Source organism: Erpetoichthys calabaricus, chromosome 7 (assembly GCF_900747795.2).
Source record: "Erpetoichthys calabaricus chromosome 7, fErpCal1.3, whole genome shotgun sequence".
NCBI classification, from domain to species: domain Eukaryota; kingdom Metazoa; phylum Chordata; class Cladistia; order Polypteriformes; family Polypteridae; genus Erpetoichthys; species Erpetoichthys calabaricus.
This window is the reverse complement of record NC_041400.2, coordinates 187,982,963-188,007,838: the sequence shown is the minus strand read 5'-3', so window position 1 is coordinate 188,007,838 and position 24,876 is coordinate 187,982,963. Positions and strand designations below refer to the sequence as shown.

General features: G+C 41.7%; 1 protein-coding gene across 1 annotated transcript in view; it reads left to right on the top strand.

Annotated features, from left to right (window-relative positions):
• adamtsl7 (ADAMTS-like 7) overlaps positions 1 to 24,876 on the top strand; it is a 361,338-nt gene that overhangs the window by 306,092 nt on the left and 30,370 nt on the right. Inside the window, exons 6-8 of the mRNA XM_051929912.1 lie at positions 2,250 to 2,379; positions 4,885 to 5,089; positions 15,839 to 16,012. Of these exons, the coding sequence (XP_051785872.1) occupies positions 2,250 to 2,379; positions 4,885 to 5,089; positions 15,839 to 16,012 (509 nt within the window). The remainder of the gene's footprint in view (positions 1 to 2,249; positions 2,380 to 4,884; positions 5,090 to 15,838; positions 16,013 to 24,876) is intronic.

Genomic DNA, 24,876 nt, shown 5'->3' with positions numbered 1-24,876 from the left:
ATAGATAGATAGATAGATAGATAGATAGATAGATAGATAGATAGATAGATAGATAGATAGATAGATAGATAGATAGATAGAAAAGACACTATATAATAGATAGATAGATAGATAGATAGATAGATAGATAGATAGATAGATAGATAGATAGATAGATAGATAGATAGATAGATAGATAGATAGATAGATAGGAAAGACACCATATAAAAGATAGATAGATAGATAGATAGATAGATAGATAGATAGATAGATAGATAGATAGATAGATAGATAGATAGATAGATAGATAGATAGATAGGAAAGACACCATATAATAGATAGATAGATAGATAGATAGATAGATAGATAGATAGATAGATAGATAGATAGATAGATAGATAGATAGATAGATAGATAGATAGGAAAGACACCATATAATAGATAGATAGATAGATAGATAGATAGATAGATAGATAGATAGATAGATAGATAGATAGATAGATAGATAGATAGATAGGAAAGACACCATATAATAGATAGATAGATAGATAGATAGATAGATAGATAGATAGATAGATAGATAGATAGATAGATAGATAGATAGATAGATAGATAGATAGATAGATATGAAAGGCATTATATAATAGATAGATAGATAGATAGATAGATAGATCAGAATGCCTCAGTTCTCACAGACTTGTTTATCAGATATTGTACTTTATAACTTCTCCCCACTTTCCCTTCTACACGTATGACCTCAGGCAATTACATATAGTAAAAGACAAGCAGGAGTAAAGTTACAACTTTAAATAATGTATTATTGATAATTTTCATAAATTACAAAAATAAGTAAAGTACAAGTGAGTTCTGGCAACCATACAACCTGATAAATGCTGATGTGTAGTTTCAGGCGGCACACAGACTTGTCACTTACTTTAAATGTCTTTAGTTAAGTTCTCGTTTTCTAGTTTTCTTCAGGACAGGCCGCATGCCTGTCTCACTATGGCCGCCGAGTTGTTTGTCTCAGTGTTATCTTCATTTCAGTCGGTGGTGTGTGAGATGCTCCTCCATTGTGATGGTGTGATAGAGAGCAGGAGGGGTAAAGCCACCCAGTTTATACCTCCTCTGTTCAAATCCTACAGCCAATAGGGTGTCTTCTGATTCAAAACCAAACACCCACTTTAGACCAATAGAATTCTGGTGGGACACATCCCCGAGTTGTTGGCTTATTTTCACAGCTGCCCCCAAAAACCGTTCGTTGAGTGAAGCTTGCCAGCCAGGTAGTTTGGCTTTCCTGAGGGGGTCGACTGAGAGAGAATGTCCAGCAGAGAATCACTTGGCAAACTGGTTTTGGACACTTTTCCCCTAACCCTGTCATAAAATTCACTTCCTGAGTCAGGCCTAAAGCCTCATGGATTAGACATGAAAGCATATCAATGAAATAAAAGACTAATATTACATTTGCTTTGTCTGTCTGACAAATAAATATTTATCAGCCTTTATACAAAATTTCACACCACAACAAGGAAACAGCAAAACTAGCCCTAAAACAGTCAGACTCAACTGGACTGTGCCCAGCGGTGTTATCTCGTTTGAACTGTAGTGCTGAATGAATTGCCTTCTGTTGGGTGGAAACCAGGGGGCGCTCCAGCTGCCCCACGTCCGACACAGATGGGCAGAGACAGGAGTTCAGCACAGCCCACGTTTATTTCTACACGGGGAGCGCCTCCTCCTCGCTCCCCTCAACAGCACGGTACACCAATCACCAAATCTACAATCCCATCTTCTTCCTTTCTTCCCTTTGTTGTTCCACCTCCACTCCTCCTCTGGAAAGCTTCGTCCCTCTTCTTCCTGACTTTGGCTCCCTGAATGAAGTGAGGCGGCTCCTTTTAAGCAGGCCCTGGGAGTGTTCCAGTGTGGCTCGTTAATGAATCACTCCCAGGTGTGGTAAAAGCCCAATGTAGGACTCTACAACAGGAAGCCAACAGGGCTGTGCCAAACTCCCAACTCCCAGCGTGCCCTGCGGGAATCTATAGTGCCACAGGAAGGCTGCCCTCTAGTGTCCCGGAGGAGGTAGTGCCTTGCAGAATCCCTCTACCCCGGGGGTGTCCCTGCCGGGTAATGGCCGTAGTCGCCCGTCACAACAGGTAACTGAAATGATCCAAGATGGACAGTCATTGACTGGCAGTTCCTTTGTTGCTTGCTCTCCGCATGTTGTAAAATGTTTGCACTTTACCATGAGGAATAACGTGACAATGGTTCTCTTTCAGGCAGACGATACCCCATTTTCAGTTGTGTAGAAAGAATCACGCACAAGCAAGTATCAGAAAGTCTCTGTGACATGGCCATGAGGCCGACACCAGAAGAGGAACAGTGCAACACTCAGCCATGTCCGGCCTTGTAAGTGTCTTCATGATTAAGACGTGGAATGTCAGGCTGATAAATGTGCGGTATTGTCAACGGGACATCCTCCCATCGGACACGCTCCGTGGTGGGTAACTCAATTTTAATCCTCTGTGGAGTTTGCATGTTTATTTTTTTTCCTCTGTCCAGATTCCAAACCTTGGCCCGTGGCCTCTCTCTCGTATTAGCACGAATATATTGTTCCTGCAAGCGAACTATGATATTTAGCATGATGAGCAAGGTTGCAAAACCAACCGGAATGTTCAAGCAAATTCTAGAAAAAAACACCCTGATCAAAATCCGTTAAGTAGTTCTCTCGTTCGCTGGCTAAGAGGATGTAAATTACGCTCCGAGGGTGACGCCTGAGAGAGGAGAGCCACCTCCCCTTGGCCCGCTGCATCTCTCTCGGATTCACACAAATAAATTGGTACTGCAAGCGAACTATGATACTTAGCGTGATGAGAGAAGTCACAAAATCAACCGGAATGTTCAAGCAAATTATAGAAAAAAAACCTGATCTAAATCCGTTAAGTAGTTCTCTCGTGAAAAGCGGACAGACATACGGACAGACAGACAGAAGTTGGATTTTATATACAGGTGCTGGTCATAAAATTAGAATATCATGACAAAGTTGATTTATTTCAGTAATTCCATTCAAAAAGTGAAACTTGTACATTAGATTCATTCATTACACACAGACTGATGTGTTTCAAATGTTTATTTCTTTTAATGTTGATGATTAGAACTGACAACTAATGAAAGTCCCAAATTCAGTATCTCAGAAAATTAGAATATCAATTAAGACCAATGCAAAAAAAGGATTTTTAGAAATGTTGGCCAACTGAGAGGTATGAACATGAAAAGTATGAGCATGTACAACACTCAATATTTAGTTGGGGCTCCTTTGGCCTGGATTACTGCAGCAATGCGGCGTGGCATGGAGTCGATCAGTCTGCGGCACTGCTCAGGTGTTATGAGAGCCCATGTTGCTCTGATAGTGGCCTTCAGCTCTTCTGAATTGTTGGGTCTGGCGTATTGCATCTTCTCTTCACAATACCCCATAGATTTTCTATGGGGTTAAGGTCAGGCGAGTTTGCTGGCCAATCAAGAACAGGGATACCATGGTCCTTAAACCAGGTACTGGTAGCTTTGGCACTGTGTGCAGGTGCCAGGTCCTGTTGGAAAATGAAATCTGCATCTCCATAAAGTTAGTCAGCAGCAGGAAGCATGAAGTGCTCTAAAACTTCCTGGTAGACGGCTGCGTTGACCTTGGACCTCAGAAAACACAATGGACCAACACCAGCAGATGACATGGCACCCCAAACCATCACTGACTGTGGAAACTTTACACTGGACCTCATGCAATGTGGATTCTGTGCCTCTCCGCTCTTCCTCCAGACTCTGGGACCTTGATTTCCAAAGGAAATGCAAAATTTACTTTCATCAGAGAACATAACTTTGGACCACTCAGCAGCAGTCCAAAGGCGAGACGCTTCTGACGCTGTCTCTTGTTCAAGAGTGGCTTGACACAAGGAATGCGACAGCTGAAACCCATGTCTTGCGTACGTCTGTGCGTGGTGGTTCTTGAAGCACTGACTCCAGCTGCAGTCCACTCTTTGTGAATCTCCCCCACATTTTTCAATGTGTTTTGTTTCACAATCCTCTCCAGGGTGCGGTTATCCCTGTTGCTTGTCCACTTTTTTCTAGCACATCTTGTCCTTCCCTTCGCCTCTCTATTAATGTGCTTGGACACAGAGCTCTGTGAACAGCCAGCCTCTTTAGCAATGACCTTTTGTGTCTTGCCCTCCTTGTGCAAGGTGTCAATGGTCGTCTTTTGGACAACTGTCAAGTCAGCAGTCATCCCCATGATTGTGTAGCCTACAGAACTCGACTGAGAGACCATTTAAAGGCTTTTGAGTTAATTAGCTGATTAGAGTGGGGCACAAGGTGTCTTCAATATTGAACCTTTTCACAATATTCTAATTTTCTGAGATACTGAATTTGGGACTTTCATTAGTTGTCAGTTATAATCATCAACATTAAAAGAAATAAACATTTGAAATACATCAGTCTGTGTGTAATGAATGAATCAAATATACAAGTTTCACTTTTTGAATGGAATTGCTGAAATAAATCAACTTTGTCATGATATTTTTATGACCAGCACCTGTATATAGAGAGAGATATTGTAGTACTAATGACTAACAAACAGAGATGCAGTATGCACAGCTCACCAGCAGCTCTAGTCAGGGTATGCTAAACTAAAGTTGGGAGTCTTCAGCCAGAATTTGAAAGCTGAGACTCTTAAAAATATGCAAACTCCACACGGACATCAGCCGGGTGCTAAACTCAAACCCAGGACACAAGTCCATCACAAGTCACACCCAGCTGTAAAGATTTTTAAATTTGAAATGTTATGTTTGTAGTGCTACACGATGTTATTCTCTTTGAGAAGTTACTAAATAATAACATAAAGAATCCATATTTGCTTTGTCTTTTTAGCTGGGATGTGGGTGAGTGGTCTGAATGCAGTAAAACATGCGGCCCGGGATTCCAGCATCGGCAGGTCATTTGCAGACAAGTCTACGGCAATCAAACCCACGCCGTCTATGCCGCGCACTGTCAACATTTGGAGAAACCAGAAACTGTCAGCACATGCCAGCTGAAAATCTGCAGTGAATGGCAAATCCGGACTGACTGGACCCCTGTATGTATTTCCCAACATGTTTTTTGTAATAAAATGTAGTGATTAGCATAACCATAATCTAGCTCTAGCACTTCAAAATTGACAGCTTTGTTCTTTATGGTTGCATTGGCTTTCTGCAGGTACTCACACTTTCCTCTCACATTTCAAAAGTTTCATTAGATGACCATGAATCGGTCTTGTATTGGAACCAGAGTTGGTTCCTGATGCTGCCATTTTAGTTCCCCAGCCATGTGATCCTATAAAAGGCCATCCATCCATTCATCCATCTGTAGCGGTCCGGTGCCGCTAAGATTCAAACCTACGTGCAGGGATGGATGCAGATTGACGTCATACCCAGGACGGAGCCAGGCTGAGGGCCTTGTTCAAGGACCCAACGGAGTAGAGTCATTTCTGGTGTTTATGGGATTCAAACCAACAACGTTCCCATTGCCAGTGCAGATCTCTAGCCTCAGATCCACCACTCCGTCCATTTCTTTCTTGATTGGATGACCATAAATCCACATACAGTCCTCACGTAACAGGCAGACAGCAGACAATCCAGACCCATGACCAAGAAACGAACCCGAACAAAAATGAGAATGCACAGGTATCAGACAAGAACTTCAGACACCCCTTTTCTTGGTCTCACTGGCCTCCTTGAACCCAACAGCCCCTGCACCCTCAGCAGAAGACCAATCAGAGCCACTGCTGGGAGCTGAAGTTTCAAGCCCCAGTAGCACCGCTACACATCCTTCCATTCATTCATTTTACAGACCTGCTTATCCAGTGCAAGGTCACAGAGAAGCTAGAGCCCGTCCCAGGATGCATCGAGTGCAGAACAGGAACAGTTCCTGAATGGGACGCCACTGTGAAGCCAAAGAGATTTATCGCAAGAGATGCCCCAAGTGGCCCAAGGCGTTTCTGTAAACCTGTGGGAAACCGCATAATGCAATCATGTCAACTTGGGCCAGAATTTCTCTAACATCTTGTTCAATCCATGCCATTGAGCAAGTGGATTCCCTACCCAGTGTTAGCATAGTGGTCCTAAGAATTTGACCTGAGGGTTGCTTTTCTTTTCTTCTGTTTCCCCCCCACTCTTTCTCAGATGAGTTTAGTCCAGGAGTTCTTTCTGTATGTCAGTGCTGTAACCACAGGCGGAACCCTCACCTGACAGGGTAGCCACCTCCTATCAGTTCTCTCTCTAGGACCCCAACAGGGCTGCCCTGCAGAACTACAATTCCCATGCAGCCTTGTGGATATCCAGACGGGAGCTACGCCAGAGGGAGGCTGCCACCCTGCATACTTAGGTGGGAACATGTGGCCCCTTGAGGCAGACTCCCTCTGACCTTCTGTTATACTGGCTTCTGTTGAAGCAGGCAGACATGGCAGGGGGACCCTCAACCCCAGAGAAGACACTCGGGGTCTCTGGACAGGCAGCAGAATCAAGATTTATTGTATGATCCACATACAGACTCTCTTAAGATGGTAAAATGAGCGACCAGCCATAGGCACCTTTTACTTTTATTACAATTCTTATTATTTCAGCCATTATTCTTCCTCATCTGACTTCTAGCATTCCATTGCTCCAGTCCTGCCTCTAATTAATTCCACCAATAATTCATAGTTGAGGGGGTGTCAAACCCCACTCTGTCCATCTTATCTGTTTTAATAAGGGCTATCCCCCCCCCCCCCCCCCCCCCCTCCACTATCTTGGCGTTTGCTACCATAATTCACAAACAACTCTGTACTGTTGGTCCCAAGTATTTAAACTCACCCACTTTCACCAACTCTACTCCCCTCATCCTCACCATTCCACTGACCTCCCTCTCATTCACGCACATGTATTCTGTCTTGTTCTAACTGACCTTCATTCCTCTCCTCTCATATCTCCACCTCTCCAGGGTCTCCTCAACCTGCTCCCTACTCTCGCTACAGATCACAATGTCATCAGCAGGCATCACAGTCCACAGGGACTCCTGTCTAATTTCATCTGTCAACCTGTCCATCACCATTGCAAATAAGAAAGGGCTCAGAGCCGATCCCTGATGTAATCCCACCTCCGTCACTCCTACCGCAGACCTCACGACTGTCACACTTCCCTCGTACATATCCTGTACCACTCTTACGTACTTCTCTGCCACTCCCGACTTCCTCATACAATACCACAACTCCTCTCGAGGCACCCTGTCATATGCTTTCTCCAGGTCCATAAAGACGCAATGCAACTCCTTCTAGCCTTCTTTAAACTTCTCCATCAACATCCTCAGAGCAAACATCACAATTGTGGTGCTCTTTCTTGGCATGAAACCACACTGCTGCTCACTAATCGTCACCTCCATTTCTAAAACTCTCTAAAACCAAAACATTTTGTCAGTGTTATTAGAAAAAACAGAAAATCAACAGTTTTGGAAATGTCTGCTGTTGCAGAATGAGAACAGCAACAAGCCGTGGAATTAGATAACAAGTTTAATTAACAGCAAGAATCTCCTTCTAATTAAGAAACGGGTTGGAGTGAAATTGGTTGGATTTTGAAGTCCCAATTTAGCTGGTCATCTGTTGGCTCGTTTCACGTCTCATTTCTGTTTGGCTGCCATTTAATGAAGAGAGAAGTCAGGACCACGCACTGATACAGTGCACTGCTGCACCCACCACATGACAAACCAACTCAGGATTCCAGATTAGGACCCAAGTGCAGCCATGGAACGGGTGACACCTCGGCACCACACTGGTTCAGATGGAATAGAAAAGTGTTTGGTTTTTTATGGTGGCTGGAGTGCCAATTCTACCACCAATCCCCAGGTTTTTCCCTATAGGTTGGAGGGCCTACTTGCAGGACTGGATGCAGAATAACGTCATACCCAGGACAGAGCAATTGCAGGTTAAGGGCTTTGCTCATGGGCCCAACGGATTAGAGTCATTTCTGATGTTTACGGCATTTGAACTGGCATCCTTCCGTTTACCAGTGCAGATCCCTACCTCAGAGCCACCAATCCGCCCATTTAATGAAGAAAAGAATCAATACAGAGGACTGAATCCTTAAAAACAGGGCTATTAAAATGAAGGTGAAAGGAGTTAATTAGAAGTGAAAACTGGTCACTAATTAGGAAAAGGGTTAGAATGAAAACTTGTAGCCGCTGCGGCCCACCAGGCCCAGAGTTCGACACCCCTGGGTTAAGAACATTAGAACACTCGAGACGAGAACAGGCCATTCATCCCAACAAAGCTTGCCAGTCCTGTCCACTTATTCCTTCCAAAAAAACATCAAGTCGAGTTTTGAAAGTCCCTAAAGTTTTACTGTCTACCACACTACTTGGTCGCTTATTCCAAGTGTCTATCGTTCTTTGTGTAAAGAAAAACTTCCTAATGTTTGTGCGAAATTTACCCTTAACAAGTTTCCAACTGTGTCCCCGTGTTCTTGATAAACTCATTTTAAAATAACCGTCTCGATCCACTGGACTAATTCCCTTCATAATTTTAAACACTTCAGTTAGGTCTCCTCTTAATTTTCTTTTGCTTAAACTGTAAAGGCTCAGCTCTTTTAATCTTTCCTCATAACTCAACCCCTGTAGCCCTGGAATCAGCCTAGTTGCTCTACTCTGGACCTTTTCTAGCGCTGTTATGTCCTTTTTGTAGCCTGGAGACCAAAACTGCACCCAGGACTCCAGATGAGGCCTCACCAGTGTGTTATAAAGCTTAAGCAGAACTTCCTGTGACTGTTAGCTTTCTTAATGGCTTCTGAACACTGTTGGGAAGTCGATAGCTTAGAATCCACTTCCTCTTCTTCTTTCGGCTGCCTCCGTTCGGGGTTGCCCCAGCGAATCATCCAAAATTGTTGTCCGCATATTGATTTGGCAAAATTTTACACCGAATGCCCTTCCTGACGTAACCCTCCCCATTTATCCGGGCTTGGGACCGACACGAAGAAACACACTGGTTTGTGCATCCCCTGTGGCTGGGTTGATAGCTTAGAGTCCACTATGACTCCTAAATCCTTCTCATAAGGTGGACTCTCGATTTTCCGACCACCCATTGTGTATTCTAACCTCACATTTTTACATCCTACTTGTAATACTTTACATTTACTGACATTAAATTTCATCTGCCACAAATCTGCCCAAGGCTGTATGCTATCCAAGTCCTTCTGTAATGATATAATGGATTCCAAATTATCTGCCAATCCACCTGTCTTGGTATCATCTGCAAACTGAACCCGCTTGTTACTTATATTCCTATCTAAATCATTTATATATATTAAAAATAGCAGCGGCCCCAGCACTGCCCCCTGCTGGTCACCACTCTTAACATCACACAATTCTGATGAGGTTTCTCACACCATCACCCTCTGCTTCCTGTGTTTGAGCCAATTCTGCACCCATCTAAGAACATCGCCCTGAACTCCCACTTCTTTTAATTTGATGCCCACCCTCTCATGTGGCACCTTATCAAATGTTTTCTGAAAGTCCAGATAAATAATATAATCTGCTCCTCTCTGGCCGTATCCTTTTGTTGCCTCCTCATAGAATTCCAGCATGTTAGTAAAACACGACCTTCCTCTTCTGACCCCATGCTGACTGTTCCTAATAACTCCTGTCCTTGCAGGTGTTCCTCAATCTTATCTTTAATAATTCCTTCCATTAATTTTCCTGTGATGCATGTTAAGCTTACTGGTTTGTAGTTGCTTGGATCTGCCCTGTCACTCTTTTTATATAATGGGATGATATTTGCCATTTTCCAGTCCTTCGGAATCTCTCCAGTGCGCAGTGACTTCCTAAAAATATGTGTCAAGGGTTTATATCTGTACTCACTGGCCTCCTTAAGAACATGAGGATAAATATTATCTGGTCCTGGTGATTTGTTTGATTTCATCTTATTTAATCTGAGCAGCACTTCTCCCTCTACGATTTCCAAATTCCTCAGTACCTCCTTAGTAGTCCCTGTTACCTCTGGGAGGTTATCCACTTGCTCACTTGTGAACACCTCAGAAAAATGTAAGTTTAGGGCCTCCGCTGTTTCACTGTCTGAATCTTTTAATTCCATCCATCCATTTTCCAACCCGCTGAATCCGAACACAGGGTCACGGGGGTCTGCTGGAGCCAATCCCACCCAACACAGGGCACAAGGCAGGAAACAATCCTGGGCAGGGTGCCAACCCACCGCAGGACACACACAAACACACCCACACACCAAGCACACACTAGGGCCAATTTAGAATCGCCAATCCACCTAACCTGCATGTCTTTGGACTGTGGGAGGAAACCGGAGCCATCTTTTAATTCCCTTTACTATTTCAGATGCACTTGACCTCCTCCTTGACTGTTCTTTTACTACTAAAATACTGAAAGAATCTCTTAGGGTCGTCTTTCACCTTATCTGCTCTATTCCTCTCCAACTGTCTTTTAGCCTCCCTGATATCTTTCTTAATGGTTGCCCTCATGTTCTCATACGCTCTACGATTCACTTTGCAGTCATTAGTCTTATATGCCTTATAAAGCAGTTTTTTCCTTTGCAACTTCTTTTTTAAATCTTTATTAATCCACCATGGAGTTTTTTTTTAATTTCCTATTAATTCCAAATTTAGGAATGTATCTGTCCTGCATTACATGTAAAACATTTTTAAACCTGTTTCACTGCTGCTCGACTGTCTCCACACTTAAAAGCTTATCCCAGTGTATCCTACTTAGACTTTGTCGCATCTGCTCAAAATTAGCCGAACCAAAGTTCAACTTAACAATTTTAGTCTTTGCATCTTCACTCTTACAAAATACTGAGAATTGTATTACATTATGGTCACGTGACCTTAGTGGTCCAATCACCTCTACACCCTCAATTCTATCCTGATTATTACAAAATACTAAATCCAGACAGGCTTCACCCCGTGTTGGTGCTTTAACATGCTGTGTACTTCTAAAAACTCCTGCTCTTGTGCTCCTCCATCTGCAAGGTTATCCCAGTTAATATTTGGATAATTAAAGTCCCCCATGACTATAATATCCCCCTGTAAACTTGCCTTTTTGATATTACTAAAAAGATGTGTGTTGAAATTACTGTCTGAATTGGGTGGTCTATAACACACTTCTAAAATAAGACCGGTTTCTCTAATATTTTCCAGGCAAAGCCACATGTCCTCACTAAGATGGGGCTCATCATCCAACTGAAGAGGACTTACATTTAAATCCTGCTTGGCATAAACAGCAACCCCACCTCCTTTTCTGTTCTGTCTGTCCTTCCTAAAAAATGTGTATCCCTCTATGTTACACTCATCCCCATCTTTGTTATTTAGCCAGGTTTCTGTTATTGCTATAATATCATATTTATGCTCTGTTACATATAACTCCAACTCACTTACCTTATTTTTGATACTTCTAGCATTAAGGCAATCTATTTTTAATGTGTTACTCCTTCTATATTTAAATGTTTGCTTAGAATTTACATTACTATGCATTTTTATTTCTACACCATTGTTTGTTCCTAAACCTGGCCTGTCCTAAACTCCTTGCCCCCCCATTCCCTAGTTTAAACAATCCTCGACTAGCCTACACATACGCCTCCCCAATACATTGGTGCCCCTCCAGTTCAGATGTAACCCGTCACGGCAAAACAGGTCCCATCTTTTCCAAAAGGAGTCCCAATGCCCCATAAACCTATACCCGTCTACCTTGCACCAAGATCTGAGCCACGCATTAAGCCTTCTAATCTCCTCAGTCTTACTTGGACTGGCACGTGGCACAGGCAGAACTTCGGAGAAGACTACCTTGTCAGTTCTGCTCCTCAGCTTGGCACCTAACTCTTTGAATTTGGATCGCAGAACTGACAGACTACCTTTATGTATGTCATTTGTTCCAATCCCCACTCTGGCCAAGAGCCTATCCACCCTTCCAGGGAGGTCTCCTACCTCTGCTTCTGGAAGGCAACACACTGTGCGAGACTCTCTCACTCTCTGGAGCACACTTGCACTTCAATCCCCCTAATGATTGAGTCCCCAACCATCATTACCTCTCTTTTTTTGTGAACTGGTTTTGAGGTGGCCTGTTGGGGCTCCTCATCCCTGCCTACCACCTCAGAATTATCAGAGACACCGTCCAGCTCCACAAGAACATGATAACGGTTTGACACTTCTAATTCTGGGCTTGATGCCCCCGGACAGTGTGCAGCCTTTACCTTACGCCTTGTGAACGTGACCCAGACCTGTCTGGTCTGGAATCTCCTCCCGTGCCACCTTGGGGGTGCACGCTATCTCTCTAAAGGACACCTGGGCCAGGGCTGCCAATTCTCTATTACAACGCAGGTCAGCCAACTCCTCCTCCAGTTCAGTGACCCTGAGCTCGAGATGCTGGATCAGCAGGCATCTTCTTCAGATGTAGCCCTCATAGACAACTGGCCCTTCCCAACCATCATCTAAAAAGCCCAACATCCAACAGGACTTGCCTTGCACTGGCCTCATTATTAAAATTTGATGTGGGATTAGTAAAAATTGCCTTAACTTTCTTTCTTAAAATGAAATAATTTAACTAAAATGGTAACACTAAGATCTGCTGCGCCTATTTTACACCTTTTCCCCTTAAGCTCCTGTACTGTTCTCCCTCTCAGCAGCCTGCAATTTGTCTTTCTAGATAGATAGATAGATAGATAGATAGATAGATAGATAGATAGATAGATAGATAGATAGATAGATAGATAGATAGATAGATAGATAGATAGATAGATAGATAGATAGATAGATAGATAGATCTTTATTGTCATTGTCACTTTTACAAAGGAACAACGAAATTGAAGATTGAAGAATTGAATTGAAATTCCAGGAGGTTAACTTTACTTTTCTCTGTCTCTTCTCCTAACTTTGCGCTCCTCTTACTTATAATCTCTCCACTCTCTCTCCACTCGCACTGTTTGCATTCCACCATATTAATGAACTCTTAAGTTGTCGCCCCCTTAACTGTTCTACCTCTGGACTGCTAAGTACTGTTCAATCTAAAATAGACAAATAAATAAAACTTTACTACCTTATCTGCTCCTACAGCCCCTTGTGCCTGATCGCTGTCTTAACGATGGCCGCTTACCTGCGCACTGCAGCCCCGGCCTTTTTCTTTTTCTTTTTCTCTTTTCCTTTAAACTAAGGAATTGCTGTTATGATGACGCAGTTATTTGCTTACAAATGCCGATATCAGCTACTGCTGCGTTCTACCTTGCGTCCTCGATGCTAATTCAAATACAGATAACATGTACAAGTACAAGTACCTTTTCCAAGCGCACCTCCAAACACCCAGGTACATTTGCTCTTGTGTGGGCAAAAAAAAAAGCAAAATATAAAAACCCTTCTAAAGGGAAAAAAGCTTTAAAAATTCCCGCACGGTTCCTTAGCGGCAACCAAAACCCAAGTTTTTAAGTGCAAAATGTATTTGTTTATTTAAATCTGACACCACAGAACAGACCAAAAACCCTCAACAGCCTCCAGCGATTGCAAAGCACATGTCAGCACATCCACACCAGCGGCCTCATGCATAACACCGTGTGTAGAATTCACAGTAAAACATGGCGTACAAAAGCGGAAATGTTCGTATGCACAAAAAAATCCAGATACAGAAATCTGTGTGTTCGCAAACTTCCACGTTCTTCCACTCCATAAATCCCGGTCAGCGTGAAAAGTAACGCACGTGCACGCGCCTGCTGTCCCGCCCCAACCCCTCCCAGAATTACGCCTCTTTGAATATGCAAATCAATATAAATAGCCCTTAAGCTCAGCCTTCTGTGAAAAGGCAATGGCAAAAGCATGAGGGAAAATAGAAGAATTTCAGCGAATACCAAGTGGAGGCAAAGAAAAACGTACTATTTGTTGGTTTAAACAGTGATATAAACAACAAAAGGAAGTTGATCGAGTGACATAGAGTGTCGGAGAAACTCGAAAGCTCAAGTTCACAAAGTCGCACAGTGCTCGAAATAAAAAAGAAGTTGTCAGACATCAAAGTAGCTGTGAAAGGTGAGTCGTAGCCCACAGTCTAAGTGTCATATGAAAGCTTATTAGGGTACAGAGAAAAAAAAATAGGGACACAATGGGGAAAAAAGCAGAAAATGTCAACTTTAGTCTGAAAATTTCCACTTTAATCACGTAGTTTATTTTGTCATTAAAGTAAAACATCATAAACTTAATCGTAAAAATTGTTTAATTTAGTAGTTTCTCAAATCCCCTCGTAACTAAAGTAGCACATTAAATGCTTTGTTTTGTATTTGATCTTCTATGTGCTCTACGTGTGTGAATCACTACGTGCTTCTTAAACGGGCTTTCTCTTCCTCCGACAGGACACAGAATCCATTACATTCATGATATTACAGCTCTCTGAATAACTAAAATACTGAGATGTATACTTGATATGTAATAGACGTTAAGCCATCTGTAAGCTTAGAACGCCGATTCTTCATAACTTTTAAGGAACACTGAAATATCTTCGTAGTACGTGTTTATCTATCCTTCCAGTGTCGTGCCAACCCCAGCAAGAATACAGCGCAAGGCAGGAACAATTGGGGTGCCAGCTCGTCGCTAACGCTGTGACACCGTGTCCTCACATGTTTAATTATTAACAATATAGATTATTTAAATCAAGTTAAAGTTTTATCTGTATAATATAATAAACATATTTTGCTGCATTTCACCTTAAAAATGATATCGTCATCATATGTAAATACGCGCTTTATAAAGTGGCTCAGGTTGTGCAATATTATAACTGTATCGCAAGTTTACAGTGAGGTGATTGTACTTATAAGTACAGACAGTTCTACAAGGAGCACTTGATGGACTGATTGAGTGCGTTTAGAGTTCTTGGGATGAAACTGTTAATGAACCGCAAGGTCCGTACAGGAAAGGCTCTGAAGTGTTTGTCACATGAGGGCAGTTCAAATAGACAGCATGGCTGAGCCAGTGTGTGCTTGATGCTGTATACCGATAATTCTTTTTACGATCAGCTGCTGTAGAGCTGTGATTCCCCACTCAGATATAGTGATATAAATACTCCGAGTGGTGCAGTGAGAGTAATATGGAAAAAGATGATCCACTGTGGCAACCCCTAATGGGAGCAGCTGAAAGAAGAAGAAGGTGCAGTGAGAGTAACAACGCTAAAGCAGCTATGGTATTTGGAATAGTTTGGCCATTCCATGGACCATTACATTGTTACAGGTTTATTACAATCAGATGCCTTAAACTAATAAACAATATGCAGTTAGTTTCAGTGTATTTATAAAGCCGCGTCAGAGATGTGGATCTAAAAAAGAAAGGGTAACCACACAGGAACAGTAGCACTGCTTTGACGCTGGGTGCCACCAGTTTGCAAAACCGAGCAGAGAACTTGCGTACGCCGAACATTGAGCTATGGCTTTATGCCAAGTTTAGGTTTTATACATCTCGATTTGAGTGTGGAAACGTTCGTACGCAACATTTTTGTGCGTACGCACCGTTTATACATGAGGCCCCATATGTGGAAGGGAATGGGACCAATCCCGGCCAGGATGCCATCCCATATTTGCTGACCTTTACAAAAGAAAAATGAAAAAATAAGCCCCTTCAGTGCATGCCTCTGCTCATTCTTAAAATCAAATTATACAATGTTAGGAAACAGACTTTTTATTGTAATTTAAATAGATGTGTATTTTATTATATAGTATATCTGAATTTGTCTTATACTTTCCAAAATTCTTCAATTGAATTGTTTTGGTATTTCCAACACTGTCATTTCACGCTTATTTGCAGAAGAAAGTGTTGTATCTTTCTGTTTTGTTCTACAGTGTTCAGTACCCTGTGGAGTGGGACAAAGAACCCGAGACATCAAATGTGTGGACAATCTAGGTGACGTTGTCCATGATGAAGAGTGTAACATGAAGCTGAAGCCGGAGTACTCGGAGAACTGCGACGCCGGACCCTGTGCGAGGAGCTGGTTCATGACCGAATGGAGTGACAGGGTAGGCAGCTACAATTGGGGTGATGTTTATGTTATCTGAATGAGAGTCAATCCCATCAGCACATTAAATAGCAGTGACACTGCTATTCCAGTTTTTGTTCATTTGGCATAGAACTGTATAAAATTAAATAATGAATCTTCTCTTTACTGTATTCTATATTTTATGACAGCTTTTGTTGCGCAAATTCTCTTTAAGTACTCTTAAATTACAGCCTGAATCAGTATTGCAATGAGTCAGTATGTACATCCTTTATTATAGCACTGGATAAGTAGCTGAATTCTCTATGCAGACTGATTAATATTACCTGGGGGAGACATTTAATAAGGTGCCACATGAGACGTGGGCATCAGACTAAAAGAAATGGCCGTTCAGGGTGTGGTACGTAGGTGGGTGCAGAATTGGCTCAGACGCAGTAAGCAGAGAGTGATGGTGTGAGGAACCTCAGAGACCGTATTTTCTGAGAATCCTCAGAAAGAACCATCTCCCCAAAAATCTGCTCCTTGCCTTTTATCACTGTTCCATTGAGAGAGTGCTCACGTATGGACTGTGTGTGTGGTACGGCAGCTGCACTTCCTCAGACAGGAAAGCACTTCACAGGGTTGTCAGGACAGCAGAGAGAACAATTGGCTATGCCCTCCCCACTCTGGAAAAATCTACACCTCCTGATGCCGCAAAAAGCAATAGACATTTCACAGGATTCGTCACATCCCAGTCATTGGCTCTTCCAGCTTTTGCCATCGGGCAAGAGATACAGAGCAATGAAAACCAGGAGAAACCGCCTTAGAAACAGCTTTTATTCAAAAACAATAATGGCCTTGAACTCAGAATAAAACTGCTCTGTATCAGTCTCCCAATGTGCAATTTAGAACTTAAGTACAATTTGTACATTTAACCAATGCAATTTGTATATTTTGTAAAGTACTTTTATTACTATTCGTTTTGTTATTACTTTTTAACTCTTATGCCTCACACTGAGTCGACTGCACCTTCAATTTCGTTGTTCCTTTGTAAAAGTGACAATGACAATAAAGATCTATCTATCTGTCTCTCTATTATATAGTGCCTTTCATATCTATCTATCTATTATATAGTGCCTTTCATATCTATCTATCTATCTATCTATCTATCTATCTATCTATCTATCTATCTATCTATCTATCTATCTATCTATCTATCTATCTGTCTGTCTATCTATTATATAGTGCCTTTCATATCTATCTATCTATTATATAGTGCCTTTCATATCTATCTATCTATCTATCTATCTATCTATCTATCTATCTATCTATCTATCTATCTATCTATCTGTCTATTATATAGTGCCTTTCATATCTATCTATCTATTATATAGTGCCTTTCATATCTATCTATCTATCTATCTATCTATCTATCTATCTATCTATCTATCTATCTATCTATCTATCTATCTATCTATCTATCATATAGTGCCTTTCATATCTATCTATCTATTGTAACAGATGTAGCGTAGAGCCACCTCTTGAACCCTCAGGTACCACTCTTGACATGAGGTAAAAGTACAACTTCTATTTATTTTATTATTGTACAGTGCACCAAGCACTACACACACCACACTCATATACTTAATAAACTATTTCTCCAAAACACAATCCTCCACTCCCAGACACTTAGCCCACCTTCCTCCCAGCTCAGCTCAGTGTTCTGGGCTTCCCAGAGTCCTTTTATAGCTCCTGACCCGGAAGTGGTTCCAAGCACAACCCACAAGTCCATTTCCTTCCGGGTCAGGGCAAACAGTCCTCTTCATTATCCCGGGAGCACGTCACTTCCTCCAGTCACGTGACTGATACACACTCCCGGGTTATAGGGCATGCCAGAGCCCACTAGCCCCCCTACAGCGACTCCTGGCGGCCCTCAAGGTATCCAGCAGGGCTGTGTCACAACACTACAGAGTCCATGAGGCCCTGCTGGAACTCGGGGCACAAATATGCTGTGCGGAGGGCTCCTCCTAGCGGCCTGGGGGTGGCGACCGGAGTCCATAGCCGGTCGTCTATCTATCTATCTATCTATCTATCTATCTATCTATCTATCTATCTATCTATCTATCTATCTATCTATCTATCTATCATTGGCCAATGTAAAGAGTGGTGACCAGCAGGGGGCAGTGTTGGGCTGCTGCTATTTGTAATAGATATAAATGATATGGATATACTGTAGTACTAGGGTGTTGTACCATGTTAGGCTGTATGAATGTAGTGAGAAGTCAAGCAAAATGCCACCTTTTATTGGCTAACTAAGACTTTTTAGTTAGCCAATAAAAGGTGTCATTTTGCTTGACTTCTCACTACAATGATATGCATAGGAATATAAGTAACAAGCAGGTTACGTTTGAAGATGATACCAAGACAGGTGGATTGGCAGATAATTTGGAATCTGTTATATCATTACAGAAGGATTTGGACAGAACACAGGCCTGGGCAGATTTGTGGCAGATGAAATTTAATGTCAATAAATATAAACTACTACATGTATAAAGTAAAAATGTTAGGTTTAAATACATATTGGGAGATCTGAAAATCGAGAGTATGCCTTATGAGAAGGATTTAGGAGTCGTAGTGGACTCGACGCTATCAACTGCCAGATAGTGTTCAGAAGCCATTTAGAAGGTTAGCAGAATATCAAGTCAGAGGGTGATGGTGCGAGTAAGTTAAGAGTGGTGACCAGCAGAGGGCAGTGTTGGGCTGCTGCTATTTGTAATAGATATAAATGATATGGATATAGCCCTGCGGTGGGCTGGCACCCTGCCCAGGGTTTGCTTCCTGCCTTGTGCCCTGTGTTGGCTGGGATTGGCTCCAGTAGACCCCTGTGACCCTGTAGTTAGGATATAGCAGGTTGGATAATGGATGGATGGATGGATGGATATGGATATAATACGAGGGTGTTAACCATGTTAGCCATTTTGAATGTAGCGAGAAGTCAAGCAAAATGACACCTTTTATTAGCTAACTAAAAAAACTTTTTAGTTAGCCAATAAAAGGTGTCATTTTGCTTGACTTCTCACTATAATAATATGGATAGGAATATAAGTAACAAGCTGGTTAAGTTTGCAGATGATACCAAGACAGGTGGATTGGCAGATAATTGAGAATCTGTTGGATCATCATAGAGGGACTTGGACAGCACACAGGTTTGGGCAGATTTGTGGATGATGAAATTTAATGTCAATAAATGTAAAGTACTACGTGTAGGAAGTAAAAATGTTAGGTTTAAATACATAATGGGAGGTCTGAAAATCGAGAGTATGCCTTATGGGAAGGATTCAGGAGTGAATTTCCCATTGGGATTAATAAAGTATCTATCTATCTATCTATCTATCTATCTATCTATCTATCTATCTATCTATCTATCTATCTATCTATCTATCTATCTATCTATCTATCTATCTATCTATCTATCTATCTATCTAGTAGACTCTAAGCTGTTGACTTCCTGACAGTGTTCAGAATCCATTAAGAAGGCTAACAGAATGTCAGGTTATATAGCGCCTTGAATTGGCTCGGACACAGAAAGCAGAGGGTGATGGTGCAAGGAGCCTCATCATAACTGGGTGAAGTTCAGAGTGGTGTCCAGCAGGTGTTAGTGTTGGGCTGCTGCTATTTTTAATTTACATTATATAAATGATTTGGATAGGAATATAAGTCACAAGCTGGTTAAGTCTGTAGATGTTACCAAGATAGGTGGATTGGCAGATAATTTGGAATCCATTATATCATCACAGAAGGACTTGGATGGCAGACAGGCTTGGGCAGATTTGTGGCAGATGAAATTTAATGTCAGTAATGTAAAGAATTACACATAGGAAGTAAAAATGTGAGGTTTGAATACACAATGGGCGGTCAGAAAATTGAGAGTACAACTTATGAAAAGGATTAGGAGTCATAGTGGACTCGACACAATCAACTGCCAGACAGAAGCCATTAAGAAGGCTAACAGAAGGTCAGGTTATATAGCGCCTTGACGTGTGGAGTACAAGTCACAGGAGGTTCTGCTCAAGTTTTATAACACATTGGTGAGGCCTCATCTGGAGTACTGGGTGTAGTTATGGTTTCCAGGCTTCATAAAGGACATAGCAACACTAGAGAAGGTCCAGAGAAGAGCAACTAGGCTGATTAGAGGGCTACAGGGGATGAGTTATGAGGAAAGATTAAAAGAGCTGAGCCTTTAAAGAAGATTAAGAGGAGATCTGACTGAAGTGTTTAAAAATATGAAGGGAATTAGTCCAGTGTATCGAGATGGTTATTTTAAAATGAGTTCATCAAGAACATGGGGACACAGTTGGAAACTTGTTAAGGGTAAATTTCAAATATAGAGTTTGGACTGTATTAATTTGTATGTTGGTACTGTAGGTATGAAATGTTACCTCTTGCAGTCACTGTATGTATGCAAATGGTCCTGGCTCATTGAAGATCTTGGCTCTTGCGTATTAAAACATTTGAACAATTTAGATGAGAGTAGGCCATTCAGCCCAAAAAAGCTTGGCAGTCCTATCCCCTTAATTCTTCTAAAATAACATTACATTTGGAAGGTCCCTACTGTCTACCACACTACTTGGTCGCTTATTCCATGTATCTGTGGTTCTCTGTGTGAAGAAAAACTTCCTAATGTTTGTGTGAAATTGCAAATGCAGTTGTTTATATACTCAGCTTCTCTCCTCTGCACATGTCCAAACCAACACAATCTCTCCTCCCTGACTTTGTCTCCAAACCGTCCCACCTGAGCTGACCTTCTAATGTCTTCATGTATAATCCTGTCCATCCTTGTCACACCCAATGCAAATCTTAACATCTTTAACTCTGCCACCTCCAGCTCTGTCTCCTACTTTCTGGTCAGTGCCACCGTCTCCAACCCATATAACATAGCTGGTCTCACTACCGTCCTGTAGGCCTTCCCTTTCACTCTTGCTGATACCTGTCTGTCACAAATCACTCCTGACACTCTTCTCCATCCACTCCATTCTTCTTCTCTCTTCCACACTCCCTGTTTTTCTGTACTGTTGATCCCAAGTATTTAAACTCCTCCACCTTCACCAATTCTACTCGGTGAATCCTCACCATTCCTCTGACCTCCCTCTCATTCCCACACGTTTTCTTTTTTGGTCCTAGCAGGTTTAATTCTCTGAGTCTGTTACAGTTGGTCATGTCCTTTACTCCCATGATGATCCTGGTTTCTCTCCTCTGCACTGCTTCAAGTGCTGCTATGTCTTTCTTGTGATGTGGTGACCAGAACTGCACACAAAACTCCGGATGTGGTCTTACTACTGCATTATATAGTTTGAGCATAATGTTCCTTTATTTATTTTCAACAGTTTTTACAACATATCATACATTTTATTAGATGTTTTAATCATTTCTGTGGATTACCTACATGCTGAATATGTTATGTTAACATAAACTCTTAAATCCTTTTCACAGGTTGCCTCCTCTACCTCATCGTCTCCCATCTTGTATTTATAATTGACGCTCCCGTTGCCCACGTGTAGCACTTTGCACTTTTCTGCATTAAACTGCATTGTCCAAGTGTTCGCCCAGTCCTGAAGCCGGTCCAAGTCTTTCTGAATTATCAGTGTCTGCCATTGCTCAAATTTTGCTGCAAAATTTGCAAGTTTGCTAACTGCACCGGAATTGATGTCTCTCTATTATAATAAAAAAAATCCTGGGATGAGACGAGACGTTTTATCCTGGGACAAGACGTGACTTTCTCAGAGAGACACTTTCACGTCCTGCGAGACGAGACTTTGTGCCAAGAGATTTAACTACGGCCGTAAATAAAAGACAAAGAGTAGATGACAAAGTAGAACGTCTTAAAGAGGTTCAAAAACGTTGGCGAGACACACAGCAGGTTAGAGATAATTGAAGTTCGAAAATTTGAAGTCTCAAAAAAATGATAGTAAAGATCACATTAGCGCAAACAAACGGAAATTATTACTCTGTGAAATAACAGAACTGCAAAAAGAGATTGAATATATTGTTCAGATTTAAACTTTAAGTCAGAGACTTGTAGATCGTCTAATTCGTGTTGCCATCAGGGAAACGTGTTTCTTCCCAATGAAGAGGCCTAACTGCGAGAATTAAAAGATTTGTTGTTTGGTGAAAGTGAAATCCACATACGCGAGTGGCAGAGATGCCAAGTGAGTTATTAATATAAAATAGAAATAACTAATGGAACGAAGGACAGTCCCCTAAGCCAGGGGTGGGCAAAGTCATTCCTGGAGGGCCGCAGTGGCTGCAGGTTTTTGTTCCCACCCAATTGCTTAATAAGAAGCACTTATTGCTCTAGAAACACTTCTGCTTCATTTTAGTCATCTCCCTCATTAAGATTTTGAACCCTTATTGCTTATTTACAGTGGTGTGAAAAACTATTTGCCCCCTTCCTGATTTCTTATTCTTTTGCATGTTTGTCACACAAAATGTTTCTGATCATCAAACACATTTAACCATTAGTCAAATATAACACAAGTAAACACAAAATGCAGTTTGTAAATGGTGGTTTTTATTATTTAGGGAGAAAAAAAAATCCAAACCTACATGGCCCTGTGTGAAAAAGTAATTGCCCCCTGAACCTAATAACTGGTTGGGCCACCCTTAGCAGCAATAACTGCAATCAAGCGTTTGCGATAACTTGCAATGAGTCTTTTACAGTGCTCTGGAGGAATTTTGGCCCACTCATCTTTGCAAAATTGTTGTAATTCAGCTTTATTTGAGGGTTTTCTAGCATGAACCGCCTTTTTAAGGTCATGCCATAGCATCTCAATTGGATTCAGGTCAGGACTTTGACTAGGCCACTCCAAAGTCTTCATTTTGTTTTTCTTCAGCCATTCAGAGGTGGATTTGCTGGTGTGTTTTGGGTCATTGTCCTGTTGCAGCACCCAAGATCGCTTCAGCTTGAGTTGACGAACAGATGGCCGGACATTCTCCTTCAGGATTTTTTGGTAGACAGTAGAATTCATGGTTCCATCTATCACAGCAAGCCTTCCAGGTCCTGAAGCAGCAAAACAACCCCAGACCATCACACTACCACCACCATATTTTACTGTTGGTATGATGTTCTTTTTCTGAAATGCTGTGTTCCTTTTACGCCAGATGTAACGGGACATTTGCCTTCCAAAAAGTTCAACTTTTGACTCATCAGTCCACAAGGTATTTTCCCAAAAGTCTTGGCAATCATTGAGATGTTTCTTAGCAAAATTGAGACGAGCACTAATGTTCTTTTTGCTTAACAGTGGTTTGCGTCTTGGAAATCTGCCATGCAGGCCGTTTTTGCCCAGTCTCTTTCTTATGGTGGAGTCGTGAACACTGACCTTAATTGAGGCAAGTGAGGCCTGCAGTTCTTTAGACGTTGTCCTGGGGTCTTTTGTGACCTCTCGGATGAGTCGTCTCTGTGCTCTTGGGGTAATTTTGGTCGGCCGGCCACTCCTGGGAAGGTTCACCACTGTTCCATGTTTTTGCCATTTGTGGATAATGGCTCTCACTGTGGTTCGCTGGAGTCCCAAAGCTTTAGAAATGGCTTTATAACCTTTACCAGACTGATAGATCTCAATTACTTCTGTTCTCATTTGTTCCTGAATTTCTTTGGATCTTGGCATGATGTCTAGCTTTTGAGGTGCTTTTGGTCTACTTCTCTGTGTCAGGCAGCTCCTATTTAAGTGATTTCTTGATTGAAACAGGTGTGGCAGTAATCAGGCCTGGGGGTGGCTACGGAAATTGAACTCAGGTGTGATACACCACAGTTAGGTTATTTTTTAACAAGGGGGCAATTACTTTTTCACACAGGGCCATGTAGGTTTGGATTTTTTTTCTCCCTAAATAATAAAAACCATCATTTAAAAACTGCATTTTGTGTTTACTTGTGTTATATTTGACTAATGGTTAAATGTGTTTGATGATCAGAAACATTTTGTGTGACAAACATGCAAAAGAATAAGAAATCAGGAAGGGGGCAAATAGTTTTCACACCACTGTAAGTCTTAAACAGCTGCATTCTCGGTTTTTAATTCCTCCTTATTAGCAATAAGATGCAAATGACAAAAGAAACCAGTAGTTATCCATTTTGCTTGTTACCCTTTACACCTGTTTGTATTTATCAGGCACTATTTGGTTTATTAAATACTTGGAAGGAAAGAGAAGAGAAAAAAGTGAAGGATTGAGAATTACTGTAACCATCCGTTTTACACTACAAAGTATTTGGATGATATCCTTAGAATGGAAAAAAAAATCTAGGATATGAGAATGATTTAACATAGCAGAGTTAAAGCACTAATAAGCCATGAAATGTAATTATTGGCAAGGATTGTTTTCCAATTAAGCAACTGGGTTGGAACAAAAACCCGTGGCCACTGCGGCCCTCCAGGAATGACTTTGCCCACCCCTGCCCTAAACGACTCCACTGGTGACCACGTTCTCCTCTTATCTGAACTCTTTGTCTCTTGTCGGTTTGCCAGTCTGAGGTCCAGTTTTGCAGGTTCCCTCGGATGCTTACAGCTTCTAGTTTTAGACTTAGCTTTCGATGGCAGACCGTATCAAATGTTTTTTGGAAGTCTAAATAAATTCTGTTGTATGCTTTGCTTTTGTCAACTCTTGATTTTTTAAAATTTGATATACTTTGCTAATCCCAATGGGGAAACTGTCTTTTCGCATGACCTTTGGGTCAGCCATTGTATAACACCACTGGAGCAGTTTCCAGGTTAAGGGCCTTCGTCAAGGGCCCAGCGGAGTGGCAGTGCAGATTAGTTTGGCGAGGTGCTATTCTCATAAACCCATGCTGGCTCTTATTTAGTTTGTTACTTTTAAGTGGCATGTAGCAGAGACATATGTGTTTTATTTGTCATTCCA